This window comes from Ptychodera flava, chromosome 13 (assembly GCF_041260155.1).
Source record: "Ptychodera flava strain L36383 chromosome 13, AS_Pfla_20210202, whole genome shotgun sequence".
In the NCBI taxonomy this organism is placed as follows: Eukaryota; Metazoa; Hemichordata; class Enteropneusta; family Ptychoderidae; genus Ptychodera; species Ptychodera flava.
Window position 1 is genome coordinate 12,870,385 of NC_091940.1, and position 16,131 is coordinate 12,886,515.

At 40.8% G+C, this 16,131-nt stretch overlaps 1 protein-coding gene across 2 annotated transcripts in view; it reads right to left on the reverse strand.

Annotated features, from left to right (window-relative positions):
• LOC139147463 (T-box transcription factor TBX20-like) overlaps nucleotides 1–16,131 on the reverse strand; it is a 31,148-nt gene continuing 15,017 nt past the window's right edge. Inside the window, exons 5-8 of one of the 2 annotated variants that reach the window (XM_070718567.1) lie at nucleotides 10,421–10,497; nucleotides 5,458–5,490; nucleotides 2,204–2,334; nucleotides 1–1,522 (exon numbers count right to left, since the gene is read on the reverse strand). In XM_070718567.1, coding sequence (XP_070574668.1) covers nucleotides 1,185–1,522; nucleotides 2,204–2,334; nucleotides 5,458–5,490; nucleotides 10,421–10,497 — 579 coding nt within the window. In that variant the 3' untranslated portion in view covers nucleotides 1–1,184. The remainder of the gene's footprint in view (nucleotides 1,523–2,203; nucleotides 2,335–5,457; nucleotides 5,491–10,420; nucleotides 10,498–16,131) is intronic. The other variant, XM_070718568.1, reaches the window with a different exon arrangement.

The window sequence follows — 16,131 nt, forward strand, 5'->3', positions numbered from 1 at the left end:
ATCGGTCTGATAAACGGATTTATTCACAATAAATAACAGATAATTTACAACCAAGACAGTTAAGAAAGTTTACGGCAAATGTCAATAGACTTTGCTATCTTATATCATAAATACTGAAGACTTTCTTAGCAAGCACGCGATCACTAGAGTTGTGTCTAGCATTCATAATAATTATATACACAAAACTCGATGGTAGGAGAAAATGAGGGTGTGTTTTTTTAGCTGGAGCTTTTCAAAAGGCTCCAAGACAGCTTTGCATTGATGCTTTTCTTTCTTTTACGGAAGAATTTCACCGTCCTCTCGACAGTGACGTCATCGTTAGGGTCATGGAAATCTCAACGAAAACTGGGATACAAGGAAACACTTTTTACACGACAAATATATTGCTGAGTTTTTAATTTATCGAGGTGGACTGTCTACTTCAGGACGTAAATACGGTTTTAGCTTACAAAATTTATGGATTTCTTCCGATTTCGAAAGCAAATGAAAACAAAGGTAAGAAATATTGGAAAAAAAGAAGGGGCCTGCCTCAAACAAACCTTAGTTCCCGAAACATTAACGCCGCAAAAGATTTGGCGAATGGAATTCAGAAGTTAAGATATGTTTTGTCGGCTGATTGTGGTTTGAACGTGACAAAGTGAAGATATTGCTTTAATCTCGAGTTGAATTACGTCACATGAATAAAGAAAGTACACGACGAGCCCCGTTGTGAAGGACAAGTTTACGGGTGCTTCTTCGTCAGGTCGCAACTCTTATACATTGGAGAAATCGCTAGATTTTCAAACTTCCATAAGATGTTATGACTTTGTCTGATCACAGAGTCCATAAATCGTCAACATCGAAGTAATCGCATGGTCAGCGCTTTTAAGACGTCGAATTTCAGTCTGGAAATTCATGGTCAGACGCCGGTACCATCGAACGACCAAGGGCATTGGTTCATGACTCTGACACAGCTGTTTTTTGAGGACTGCTGACGGACGCGGTAAATAAGGGGGCAACCGGTTGAAAATTGTCTGGGTTTTTCTGTCCGTGTATTTATTTGGTAGTCTAAACAAGATCAACTATGTGGAATAAAACAGTTGAAAACAAGTTCGAGACAAATCAGACATGTTTGATGTATTACAAACAAAATCGGTCCACTGTACAGGAAAGATGCTGCGGAGCCAACTGTGTGTCCTCTGAAGTCACACAAAGGGTGTCATGACAGACGTCGGCCTGAGTGATTGAAACGATGCGTATGGTCCCTGTGAGAAAAGTCGGTGGTATCTCTGGAGCTGCAGTGATTGGTACGTGTGCGAGGGTAGCAGTCTGTTGTAGCGCAGCGGTCCGGCTACCGGGTGAGGTATGGGTGTGGACAGCGCCGGGCTGCTGGTCGTTGACACCGTCGACATGACCGGGTACGCCGACGGCGAGCCCAGCGGCTGGAACATGGAGAGTCCGTGTACCGGCGACAGTGCCACCCGAGACGGTACTGGCACGCGTATTGTGCCAGCTGCTGACATTGGTAAAGTGTTATTGGTCCCTGAAAGACAGTAAAGAAAGCGGGTTGTAATATTAAACATAGGAATTCCTCGGTGTTCTTGTGTTTGTCGTGCTTAAAGTATGCCATTTGTAGGCAGTTGTTGTGTTGACGTGAATAAGTACCGTCCAGAAAGCAGTCGAGATGATGTAGGTCGGTTGTCTGGTGCGTCAACACTCTTTTATGAGAGTGGAAAATAAAATGCTGTTAAAAGTCGATCGCCCAGATAACATTTACACAACAATGAAAGGGAAAGACGGCTATATGTCGTCACAGCTTTTAAATTGAGGCTAAAACTGCAGAATCTTAGTATTTGTCGACCAATCAACACCAATTTTATTCACTTTCAAGGATGATTCTATTTACAATCGTATGTATGCTGTATAATCGCTGATCTCTTTGTCATTTGTAGGGAAACCCGAAAGATACTTTCTCTAAGCTCGGAATACCATTCCCGATTTTCATTCTTTAAGGCTTGTTGTAAGTCTGTAGAATATATGCAAAGCGACAAGTCTTCGCCTTTGTTGAGTCGTTGACAGTTTTATAGCAAGGCACGACAACGCGTACACCCTGTCACCGCGAAGATTTGTGGGCCTTGCAGATACAATCAGCGCATGCGTGCTTTCTCTGGGGTGACCTGCGACAAAAATTAATTTCTCAACTACGTTTTTGAATTTCACTGACCTATCGCATCTCCCTTTACATTTGTCGTGTTGTTTTCCGCATCGAATTCGTGTTCTTCATACGCTCGTATTGGTGATCTTGCATACGTGTGTTCGTGAATTAAGTTCTCCACTGTATCTCTTGGAAAGAAGCTGAAAAGAGACAAGGGCGTTTAAATTTTGTTAAAAACAGACCTGAAAGTGAACAATATATACTTATCATTCAAATTCGAGAAGGATTACCGTAACCTTGGTTTTTATTTTCCGTTTTAACTCTTGCTTTTTTCAGGCGGACAGGCAATGGTTTCTTACAATGATTGCGCAAAAGTCAGTTAAACAAACTAAATTTAGGGTACGTCCCGAAATATGGCCGCCGATGCGCAGATGACTCAGAAACTATATATACGCACATGACAGGTGGAATCAGCATTAAAGCACATAGCAACGGGAAAACTGCTCAAACATATTAGTCGTTCAGAATACGACAATTGAAAATAACAAAGAAACGACAAAAGACACCCGATTGATAGTTAACTAATCGATGGCAAGTTAAGGGGCAGTTTTTTTTTATTTAGTTTTAAAGTTAGACATTTTTTGGTGTTAAACAATGAAACACTTTCCGAAACCGCCAGTGATACACGACTTGATCTGTGTACAGACTCCGCCTCTACAAAGGCAGTGAAAGTAAGTTCTTCCCTTTTTAACCGAAATATTTCAAAATCATCGATTTTTTATACCCCTCCCATTTCTATCTATAGACCGTAAATGGAACATTGTTTCGAAAGCCTTAATAATGGCGAAAGGTATTGGATGCAAAATCAGACAAAATATCACTCTTTTTCCTACTTCAGAGCTCTTCTGGTGGGATAAACTTTACGCTCATCTGACATGTCCAAAATGAGGATTAATATCAGGCGTCAGCGATGCTATCGCGCCTGCGCATGCAATTTCAGCGATAACTGTCAGAGAAGACAATGACGAGGACATGATATTGCCTATCAGATGTAACCTAGGAAGGATAATGATGCTCAAGTGAAGGGACATCTTTGGAAATCTATTTCCCCTTTGCTGATAGAAGAAATCTAACTTCGCTGTGCAATTACGATCGCTTGATTGACAAACTCGGCAAAGGGCTCGATAAGTACAGGTTAAAAATTGGACAGTAGAAATGTCAGCTAGGCTGCTACAACTCAAACTCACTAAAAGACCATTACACGAAAAAGCAGAATGCGCTTGTTTTCGGCGTGACTTGTAATTTTCACGTTATTTTCTCGTTTTGCGGATTTACTTTCAATTTGTATCAAGTACTTGTAAGAAACGATAAAACATTAACAACAATGTGAAAGCGAAATGCAATTTCCTGACCAGGTGAGGATAAACGGTTTGTTGATTCTCTCTCTTTGCGCAGATTACAATGAGGTAAACATCAGACTGTTGCCAGTCACTGAATTCCAGTTGTAGACTGCCTCTCTCTCTCTCTACGGCATCACGGTCTCAAGATTACTTATTCCTGCTACTGAACAAAAAAAAAGCAACGTAATGTACTGTATACGATGTCTCGCTTTGATCTCGCAAAAAAGTAATACCAACGACTATCTGCTTTCATAGGAAAGAAGAGATCTCTAAATGGGTACAGAGAGACTGTGTGAGCCCAGAGCGACGATTCAAACTAATGAAAATTGATATTCTAATCACTAAATGATGCATGATGGGTAACCCATGCGGTAATTCGACGATGTTTCCATTTTTCTTTCCCCCTTTTATCGAAATCAAGAACTCTCAGGAACTGTTTACCCACGTGCATTTACCTGGAGCTAAATGCGGGCGGGGGAATCGAACTACCCAGAAATACGCGCCAGAGGAGAAAAAGACTGCTATCTCGTGCGTCGTTAGCCCCAAAGAAGAGTGATCGCTCTCTGGCCTTATCTTAATTAAGGAGGGTTATGTACCGGGATTGGAGATAACTTTGCCTCGTAGCTAGCGGATACGTGATCGATTCTTAACAACCGAAGAGAACAACGCAGAGGTCTGATATCTTGCTCACTCTACAGAGGCTGACGGGACGGCGGGCAAACTCATGGGACAGCACTTTTTTTACTCCTGAAAAAATCTCGCGATACGCGCATTTGTTATATTACGTTATTTTGTTTCCGAAACGTTTTCAGGGACCCATTGAATACCTTGAGCCACTTAAAACTGCACTAGAACGCACGATAAGCGTGGTGTCGTCGTGTTGAATAAAAGCAAGATTGACCTTTCAGTTAAAGTGAAAAATTATTGAATTACGACTGTACAGTTGAAGTTAGATTCGCATACCGACCACGGCACTCATAATATAGTTACATTCCAACGATTATTACTGGTTATAACTTTAACACATAGGGCAATCATCAAAATGAAATGTCAGCGACATCTCTGTTTCCATGTGTTACGCCATTTCATTGAAGAAAGACCGATGACATGGTAGTTAATAATATGCGTTACGCTTTGTTGTCGTCAAACACAAACCAATATAGAAAACGTCTGCACGCATTGCATACAGCAAAATGGCAACTTTCAAAATTCTACAGTTCATTCTGTTACTTGTATGGGTTCTAGGCAAAGGTGAAATTTTGTCTTTTGTCGGTAAAACTTTCGAGTGCAAAATCCTCAATCTATGTACCTAGCTTTCGCAATAATATTCGACTTAAATTGCGTGTCATCGCTTCAAGCTCGGTAGTTAAATATTTCGAGTATTTTATCGAGCGCTTTGCATACATGTATGTTAACGATTTTGTTGTCTAGTGTATGTTTGAACACTGGCTCGTCTTTTCTGGTAGCTGGCTGTAGAATGTTATATGTACTGCCAGTGAATTGGCAAAAGTATGTACAAGCTTATTTATCGCGTATATACTTGTTCCTAAGTTGAAAAACATCTGCACTCTGGATGTACAACGCCAGTCGACATTGACAATGTGCGTTCACGTTTTATTCAGTACATTTACACCAAAATCTAAAAGTCAAATAGATATGGTAGTTTTCCACTGATTTATGCTCGACCAGGAAAGAAAGACAAATACGATACTACATGTTCATGGTTGAGCCGAGTATGAAAAGTAAAAAGAAAATGAAATGCCATAGTTCTGCAAATGCTGCCTTTAGTTCGATATCGTATATGCCACGGTCCCCGTGTATATGCGTAGGTTAATCGCCCTGTCACGCGGACACTGACTTCAACCAGCAGTAGAAAGTTTGTCTGGGTGCATATGCGGTAAAATGTTGCCCGTATGGTCCTACCTTATGTGCGGAAGAGAGTGCCAATCGAGGTTTCTACGGAGTAATGGGGAGAAAAGATGGGCATGTTTCAGTAAACGTGGTTGGAAGGCGTTTCAACGTAAAGCAATACATTTTCTCCGAGCACTGGTCGACTAATAAATTATGCAACTCGGCATCTATTGCAGGTGACATGCGATGTGCAACTTGAGAATAACGAGGAATATGAAATCAGTGGGCATAGTCGCACCAGTGGCATTAGAGAGAACTATAGAAGTTCAGTTCAAATATCAGATTGGTTGGGCATTAATCATTTCAAATACATGTATATCCATGTTATATCCACAGTTTACTGAGTAGCTCTCTCTGTATGAAAAGAAAAGCAAGAAACACAAGGTGTATCTGATGTGCATGCATACAACGTATGTATGTATGTATGTATGTATGTATGTATGTATGTATGTATGTGTATGTGTGTGTGTGTATGTGTGTATGTATGTATGTATGTATGTATGTATGTATGTATGTATGTATGTATGTATGTATGTATGTATGTATGTATGTATGTATGTATGTATGTATGTATGTATGTATGTATGTATGTATGTATGTATGTATGTATGTATGTATGTATGTATGTATGTATGTATGTATGTATGTATGTATGTATGTATGTATGTATGCATGTATACGTTCGTTACATAGGAATTTACTGTTAAATTTGAGGCGTGTAGGGGTCGGTGTCGTCAGCATGACAAGGTATGTTAATGAAAGATATTGATTGCGTCCAGTAGTGCACGTAACCTTAGATTACAGCCAATGAGTATGAACCGGGAAAAAGCTATTGGAAAGGAATGGGTAGACATAAGGCAGATTGAATGATCGATACAGTTGGCGATGGTCTGGCACCGGCGACAGTATTCTAACTATTTTCCCATTTAATTTACAAGCCCACCGCTTTCAGTTTGAACATAAACACCATCGTAATCAGCGTTGGCTGTCATGAAAGATGCATGCAGTGCATACGGCGTTGTAACTTTTCATCACGGTCCAAAACCGACGCATTGTAAATTACTGAGAGCCCGTCTGACCCATGGAAGACCGATGCTACACAGTGTGTTTTTTTCTTTGAGGGTTTGTCCCAGAAGCGGGTCCTGATGGATTGCTAATTGCCTCGGGGGGCGACATGTTGAAACACTGGCATCCCGGACACGCCGCGTTCGCAACAGCAACGCTCGTTGACGGGCGGGCCTGGTCACAAAGTTCGCCCCTTTCGGGGTCATCCGGTCAAATTTGATGAATTGTGAAGTCTCTTCGTATTTGCTGGGTAGGAAACATACGACAGGGAGCTGTCAGGCCGTCGAAATGAAATATAGTATTTTTAATTCGTTCGAATCGTTTCATGAAAACTTGGAATGTGGCTTTACAAGCCCTTGTTAAAATCAACAGGAACGGTCAGAGTATAAACACACTAACATTGCGCTGATGTTTTGAACACTGTCTCGGATTTGAATGTTAAAAATCTCCCTTGTTTAATAACGCCAGCTTCCCTCTCTCCTGGTAAGAGTATCGTACAATATCCTTAATACTTTGCCGCAAGCGAACATTTCGTCTGGAGGTTAAGGTCGTGAAGCAACCTAATGAAAAAAAGATTATTAAATGATATTTGCGCTTTCAAGATGTCTCATGGTAATCTGGCCCTAAACTATACTTCTTTGTTTTCAATTATCCAAATATTATATTTGTCCCTGAGATATTCCTATCTGTTTCTCCATCAAGTACTGTATCAATTGGAAAAATATGTACTTGTAATGAAAAAAAAAAGATTCGATTTCTATTGTGCGAATTCTGAACCATTTGATGATTATCTATTTTTATTGGCTGTTTTTTTTTGATATTTCCTTCCTGATGGCTAAATGTTTATGCGTGTAGCCGTTGCTATGTTTGTGTACGATCGCTCGCATGTGAGTTTTTATGCATGTGTATATTGTATAGTGTTTTTTGTATGATGCTATGCGTATAGAGCATTTTGAAATCTGCTCTTTACAAAGATTCCTTGCCTGAGAGCGAAAAAGAGAATGGTGGGTGAGAATAGTGGTGTAAATTTAATTATTAAGTATATCAAAGCACGTAACGGACTGTCAAACATCAGGGAAACCAAGAGTTTGATTTTTAAGTTCTAACATCTTTCTAGTGCCTTCGACAACAACCATCGCGAAGCTCTCTGAATCACTCGACAGGAGCACTCGAGAAGACGAGCGCGCACGTCAAATAGCCCCGGAGCGGGGATCAGTCCAAGAATCCGTTGCTGACGGCAAATTGAGCAATCAGGAAGCGTGGAAGGTAGGACAGAAAACCATGAAATCTCTCCTCGCAAAGAGACGGGAAGGCAAGATGAGTCAGGAACGGCGTATTTGTCCTAAGTACATCATCACGCTGTTTTGTGAAATCGGGTAAAAGCTTTCGAGTATTTTTGAGAGGCTCTCGAGTTTTTTTATCAGGCCCTGCGGTTAGCTTGGAATCACGTTTCGCTCTCATTCTTTCCGTGTAGTGTATATAGGCCCGCTTTTTACAGTATTGAGTTAATGTAAATACGGACGGAAATTACTGCCGCTTTTGTTCCAGCCATCGGATTATTCAATTTTTCAGCGATAAACTGCTGTAAGTGAATGGTTCCCGGTGAACCCTGGGCACATGCAGGGGAAACAGGAGGGAAGAGAAACCAGTCAGTGCGAGATTTCAGGTTTTCTCCATCAGTGAAAAAATATTTGGCATGAGTCAGAGGCGAGGCAGAATGATCTGTGATTTACTCTTCATCGCCATTCAGAGCCGCGCGCGAATGAATAAAACGCACGCACTTTCTTAATCCATAAAGTAAACTGTGGATCGTGATGTAAGAGCCAATGTGGGAAAGCGAGAAATCTATTCGTGACATGGACGAACAACGCTCCCTGATTTCCAAAGTGACTGTGTGACACGCAATATTAATACCCTAACGCGTTAGTTTATGAAAGTGATCGTTGAAATGAAATCTACAAATTGAATCGCTGGCTTGTAACCTTGTCATAATGGTCGGACATGCTATCAGTTTTCTGCTCATACATCCTGGGAGACGGCTCCTCGAGTAAATATACTAAAATGCAGCCAGAGAGAGAAGAAATATACGTATCACCCTGGTAATAAACGGAAGCATATAGATGTATACGGGAAAAAGCATTGATTTTACTTATTAATGCTATATTAATAGCCGCTTGGCACGCCCCATGGACCTTAATAGCCGCTAAAAGTCCCCCTGTTAGAAAATCATGAAAGAAGCACAGCGTCTGCAAATGCATAAAGTGATATATAAGTAGTCCTCTGGGCCAAGCAGCAATATAGCAAATTGAAAGGGTTACAAAAGATGGGACGTCATATTTCCATATATGCCAATCATATACCTGTAATCCCAGTGGAATGGACATTGGTAAAATTGAAATTCTGCGATTGTAAGTTGAGGGTACAAACACAGCCGATGAAACCGACAGATAAAAGACAGTTGGCGATAAAATGCCATGACAGTAGAAATTGTTTAATTCCCATTTCTCCGTGCAACTGTCTCTTATCAATGAATCTCAACGAAAACTCATAATTCATCTTTGGCTCGTCCGCAGCTCTTTTTCTGGGTAAATATAGTTTCACTTCGTTGACATCCACTTAAACGTCGCCATGGAGAAATCTAATTTTTTTTCGTCGAAGGATTTATGTTTGACAACAACAAATTGCTTCGTCGAATGCTGTTCCAAAATTAACAGGATGAAGGAAGCTGCACTTTCAATTAAGTTGTTCACAGTTGTAAAATTTTCGTACGATAATGCGGATGACCGTTAGTGATTTAATTAACTCATAAATGAAAACGGTGTTCTTGTTTCACGTGTAGGACTTGTGGATGGTTGAAATCAAGGTGGAAGGATGGTGCTATCTAGGGATCTGTAGGCTTGCATAATCAGCGGAAACTTCAAATTACGTAGTTGGCGATTTATTAGTTTATTATTCACCCACCGTGATGGCTGAACCTGCCTCGGTGTATGTTTTCCGATCACGTGTCGGCGTGATAGGAAACAAAATAATTAGCCAGCTATTAGCGAGAAGTCAATTCCATCACCAGTCTGCATGATCGGATGCACGGAGGTCTTTTTTTTTCATACAGGCAACGGTATGCACGGTTTTAATTTGTAAAAGAGGCTGGCTGCCCCGAGGCGGGGGCTCTTGAAAACACAATAGGCAAGAAGCACTAAACACTGCGGTCACGTCAGACAGCTGTCTCTCACAATGGAGCGGCATAAGATTTAACCAAATCCCCCAATCTAAGCTTGGCTGTCGTTTTTTAACATTTCCTTTCTGCTAAAACCTACGTTCGTTTTTTCCGCCCCTTAAATACCACCAAAGGCCATCCTACGGCGAAGAGATTTGCTCTTCGCTTTAAAAAATTGTGAACGTTTTTTTTTTTCAAGTCATCGTAGGACGATTGATGTGCCCATGTGAAGTTTTCGCAAATCCAATAAGAAAAAGTATGGTCCGTGGAGACTCCGACTCGCGATAGCGGAACGACAGGAAAATTTATGGAGGAAATCCCCGCTGCCGCCAACGGGGTTCTGTTGGCAACTTTCGCTACTGGTACTTGAAGGTATTGTTAAAGGGGGGATTATATGACAGTTGTCGCGCACTTTCTACTGCGTATCGCCACGTACTATAAAAAGCAAATGGCAATATTTGTTTGACTTCAGAGTTAAAAAGATGGAATGCTCACTTAGAAGGATAAACATTAGCAAAAGGAATACACCAAGGACCTGTCTTATTAGGATGCGCTTAGGGGGACCAGAAACTGGCGATTCGGCATTTATTTACGTCACCCAGGGGAGCCTGCGAGCGTCGGCACTGCTGGGGTCGGCCGTCGTGTGGCCACTGACTGACTCTATAGGTATTTAGCGAAAAGACGTAAATTTCTCACCTTTCTAAGTCCGTTAAGCGAGATGAGTCCCTGAAACCTTTGGCGAAGGGGTTGCTGTCAATCTTCAAGCGAGTTATCTGCGTGTCAGAACACAGGGATTTGCGTTAAGTTTATTTTGAAATCACAGAATGGCTACTCAGTATGTAACGAGACTCAAGCGACGGGACGCCTCGAACCTTGTACGTGTATTTTACGTTGTTATATACTTTTCAGGCCCAAACGTCCGTCTTTCCAGATTGGAAAAAAATGACATGAAATAAAGGTAATCACGCAGGGAAAGTAAATGTGACGACTTGGGAAAATAAATGTAACGGCTCTTGAGAGCAAATGAGGGAAATACAAAGAAGCAAAGTAACGAATACAAAGAAAGTTTCAACGACCAATATCACTGTTTGTCAGACATACTTAGTTGAAACCGATTTCTCCCTGTAAATATGAGGAAACTGTAGTATCTTTTACAGAATGTCATCGTTCTAACACCTAGAAAATTCCGTTAGTTGAAACAGGTCGTGGGATAGAAATGATGAAATATTTCTGGTACAAGTACTTTGTTATGGCTTCTAACTTCTGAATCATTAAATATTGCTTCAGAATTACGCTTATAAGACAGATAACCTTCACATGACAAGGCTGCAAATGAATGAACGAAATTTTTTCGTTTCGCGACTGAGCCTCTTTTTATTGTGAACATTTGACCATTTCGTTCTCAAAATCGAATATTAGCCATGTCCCGCACGGAGAATTTCGATACGTCAAAAATATCCTTCGAATTCCGACTGAGCGAATTAGGCTCTCAAATGCTCAAAGCGGGCATGATTTACGGCCAGTAAACCTAATTTATTGCCGACGTTTTTTTTTTTTGTTTTTGCGTCTCATTTTAAGTTGGAACTTTCGTCATCTAATCTTTTCTCTTTCTGTTTGGTCTCAAAAGCTGTATGCTAAAATGGAACACACAAAGTCTCCGATTATCTCCTTGGGACCACTGATTAACCAACCACACATGCTGTCAAGAACGCTTACATATACATAATCATTATTTTCTCGAAATATTTGATTTTTTACCGAAACCAGTCACAGAGCTGAGAAAAAAACATTTTGTATATGATAACTTTAAATTGCCTTCACGGGTTGTTCATTAGCACACGACAGTGATGGTGAATGTGGAATACAAATTATTTAATATCTTATCGAAATTATGATCATAATTCTTCACAGGGTTGTTAAGAACGGCGTTAATTTCTTCTCTAAAGTCCTTGACCCTGGAGGGATTCTTCCAACATACACCGTGACAAACTCATGCTTCTGAAAAAAGGGGGTTGTCAGTTGGTGATACAAATCGCTCGTGAAATAGCCAAGAAAATCACACTTCATCACTTGAGGCAGGAGGCGACTGGGTAGCTAGCTGATTTTTATCTCGAAAATTGGATCGGCTTCGACGCATGGTGCACTCACCGCTCGAACAAAACCTGGCTTTTCCTGAAAATTTTCGCCTCATCGTTATTTCGTCTTCGATCGTATGTCACAAAATGGGGAATTACTCTTGCTGGGTCGGTTTCGATTCTCTGGTCTCTCTCGGACTTGTGGAGAATTCAAAGAAACCGTTTCGTTTTTCTCTCTCGCTCGGAACCGGCTGTAATGGTCTGGCGGTGGGGGTGTGTATGTGTCGTTAACGATACGATCAACGATAGCGAAATGGAACGGTGTTGTTTGGCAGTCGCTGTCATGATAAATGAATAACATGGTTTAACCCATCAGACACCGACACCATCACTCTTATCCCGGACACAGAGCGACAAGGACTGATGTAATGAGTACAGCGTATAGGAACGGTTGTATATATAGGGAGAGCGAAATGAGGGGGACGAATGGAGTGTACTAGCTTTGGTGTTTCATTCCGGCGCGCTTGTCTCCGTCGTCTGGGTGGCTGTTTCCCGGGGCTTGTCATTTCTGACCTTGACAGGTTCAAGTGACAAGGTGCGGAGACAAGCGACACGTCACCGCGGCTCACCCCTGACCCCGTCTTTAACTTCCGACAAACACCGCTCCCTGACGACGCTCTTTCATCGCACCCGACTCGAGTGAAGTGTCTGACAAGCCGAATCCCTCAAAATGACGGCAGGTCAAAAAGAGTAAAAAATACGACCTCGGACAGATTGCACATTTTAATAGCGGTATTAATACCTGGACACGAGGAAAATCTCTCGGGCTGTTGAAATTACCAATAAGCCGTGATTTTACTTGATTTTTTTGTCCAACAGAAACATTTGGCGTTAGATACAAGAGTCAGTTGCAATAAATTTCTTTCAAAACAGTTTGTTTATTTGACATAGCCCACAAGTGAAGTAATAGGTGGCATCATTTTTAATCGATTTTTTTATATTAAAATCCTTTCTGTCATTGAATAACAAAAGTCTTTTCTATTATTAAATGAAGGAATATCTTAAAAATCGTAGAAAACCTGTGAAACAGGAAAATTTCGCCAATAAATTGACATGGGAGGTGCCAATTTGTGTCACTAATTGTACTAAGGGGCTTCACCAACAAATACAGTAATTAAAAGAACAATAGAGTTTGCACTGGTTTTTTGCTGCAAATACGACTAGGGGACGAGCAATGGTATAATTTTTCGTAGATTATATTCTGATTTTAGAATGCTCATACACACTGCCATCTGACATCAGAGGCGAACTATCCCAAGATCTGTAACATTAGATCATCTGTTTATCTGACAGGTCTGTATGCATTGTCTTTGTTTGGTTCGAAAATCGCGGTTTTTTTCTCTGGAATTAATTTATTTCTTCAGCGTGTCTGTGAACTTTATGATGGAGACGTGATTTAATATTCTTTTTTCTTTTCTTACTGTACACTGCCTCTCGCCTGTTTGTCAATTTCCACCGGGACCAGATTTTGCCATTTTTTTTTGTCTTCTCCGTGTCACAAAAAGTCAAGCCACACACGTGGGTCTTGCAATATCAAGCAGGGGCTTTGGGCGATTTATATGTCCCCTGGTGTGACGGGTTGTAATGAGGCCGATAAAGCAGAGACTGAGGGGACGCTTCAATCGTAAAGAGAAATATTGGTGGATTTTGACGGATTGCTTAGGATATTAGACAAAGATTGGAGATAGCGTGTAGGTTTATGTATTTTGATAAGGAGAGAAATTGACATTTGTCTATTGGGGTTAGATACGTCTAGTCTGATTAATTCGTTACTCTCGCAAATTGTCACAAAGACTTGTGGCAAACCTATAATTTCGATAATCTGCCGAGATGTCGTCGGTGGAAGTAATGCCTCGATCTCCAGCGCCGTTATCGGTCGCACCGGCCTCGCCTGGCGGTTCCAAATCAAGAAAAAGAGTCGTAATTCACTTTGGCGCGTATGTTTTATTTTTCTCCGATTTCGATCTCAAATTATTTCGGAGAAATCTCCAATAAGTAGTAAGGGGGCAAATCTGATGGTACATTCTTTATACGGCAGATAAAGTTTGACACTCATAAAACTCAGTGTCTGATGTATGCCAGTTAGAGCTTCTGATACGAACTTTGTCTCTCCTTTTTTGGAAGTCATACCTGAAGCGGTATAAAAAATGACTGTGGCCAGTTCCTACCTGGCACATATAAACACGTAACAGGATAAAATGATGAACAATTAATATGCATGACGTTGAATCAATATGGTTACAGTTGCGAACTTAGCAAACGCGAAAAGTACAAACGCCAGCGGAAGGTCACATGATATTACTTAAAGACTCATAAAATTCTAACTCTGTCCCGACCAGAAGTTTATTTTCAGAGTTTCCTGAATAGCGCGTATTTTCGTCTCGACGCTAACCAGAGCACGAAGGGCAGGGGACGGACGACATAAACATCTAGCAGGCAGTTGGATAAGGGTTGGAGGTCAGGGCTTCCCCTGGTCGTATAAATGGCTAAATGGGGCTATTATCGCGGGCCAACAATTGTGTGTTTTCGTTTCATATCACACACACAAGAAATTGATAACGCCGGCGAGTACTTCGCATGCATTTTGCCGGTCGATAAACGCACAAAAACCTAATGCGGGCAACCATTACGATCGGAGAATTTCACAAAAATAAACACTATAGATGTTCTCATGTGCATTTATCGTGGCTGCGACTGTGTACACAGACAAAAACAAATATGTACTAAGTCGAGAGCCTTTCGATAACGCTGGACAAGACACAGTGATTTATTGCCCCATATATCCAGGCCAACCTTTAATATCCCTCTTTGCCGATATTAGCCACGCAAAATTGAAACCAGGTAATGCGAAACAAACAAACAAATAGCATTATTCCACCACAAATTTATACTCTCAACAGTAATCGACTTTTAGTATTTCAATTTAATATTTTTATCATTTTTTCCATTCAGAAATCACCCTGCTGAGTGTCTCTCGACGTTGCAAAGTAAAGAGTGCGTCATCGGTAGAGCCATTTCTCGAACAATGAAAGTGACAAACCAGAAATGCCGCCCTATAAGTGGCAGTGTGTAAACATGGGGGAAATCTACATCACGTGTTATCAGTCGTTAGCGTTCATTTCTGCAAAATATCGCATTAAAAGTGGGTCTGAACTGGGCATCGGATGCTGTGGGGAGGAGGGTTGGGAGGGAAGGCCATTGAAAAATTATCTTTCGGATATTTACCAACCTTGATTATACATGACTGAAACAGGTGAACACAATATATGACTAATAAAATCAATAAAAATCTTTAGAACATACATATTTACTACAATTATATTGAAAAGACCGCATTACAAAAAATAATAATAATAATAAAACGACCAAAATTATTGCAAAATACCCCAGAAATTCCAAATATTTGGAAGCAATTACTGCCCAGATAAAACGGATAGATATTTGTTTTATCTTTTTATTCACATTTTGCGTATAATTCCAGGGGCACTGCAGATAACTTGAGCAAGTATCGCCATAATTCTTCTGAGCAGCGTAGAAATGAAGACAAGCTGAGATGACAAGGCTGTCTACATAAAGCAACTGTCGTTATAAACCTTAGAACCTTATAAGCGACTGTTTCTCTCTATTTTGTGATTTTCATAGTTGAGCACGTGTTTCATCGTTGCTCTTACCAAGAAATGTTTGCTTGATTGCTACCACGTAGAGGAAGAACCTAAACATTCATCTCACTTAATTTTTGCAATTCTAGTTTCTTAAAATGTGTTCTCATTCTTTTCCTGCCAACCAAGACATGGTAGTCTGATTGTTACTACATCGGCGTAAGATACATATCGTGGGTGTGGAAATGCAATTATTTCTAGGACGGGGTAGGCCCCCAAAACATGGCCGCCACAGAACAGAGTTTTGCAAGCACAGTGGGCAGTTGCGAAATGAACGTGTTATTCAATGGACGCAGCATTGAAAAATATGTGAAAACTGAACCTAATATCAAGCTATAAATACGATAGGAAAGTTTGTTCCAAGTGCCATCATCACATGACAAGCACGTTGTAATTTTGAAAGAGGTCTGTAGGAAATGGCAGTTAAAGTTTGAAATCCGAGGCGGATGTTTTTACTGCAGGTATGCGTCACTATGGGATGTCATAATTATCAAGCACAGACTATATGATAGAGCTTATTCATTGCCTAAAAGGGGTAATGTAAAGGAAATGGGAATAAAATTGGACGATATTTTGTAAGACACAGAGATGCCGCTACCGGGGATATGAATAC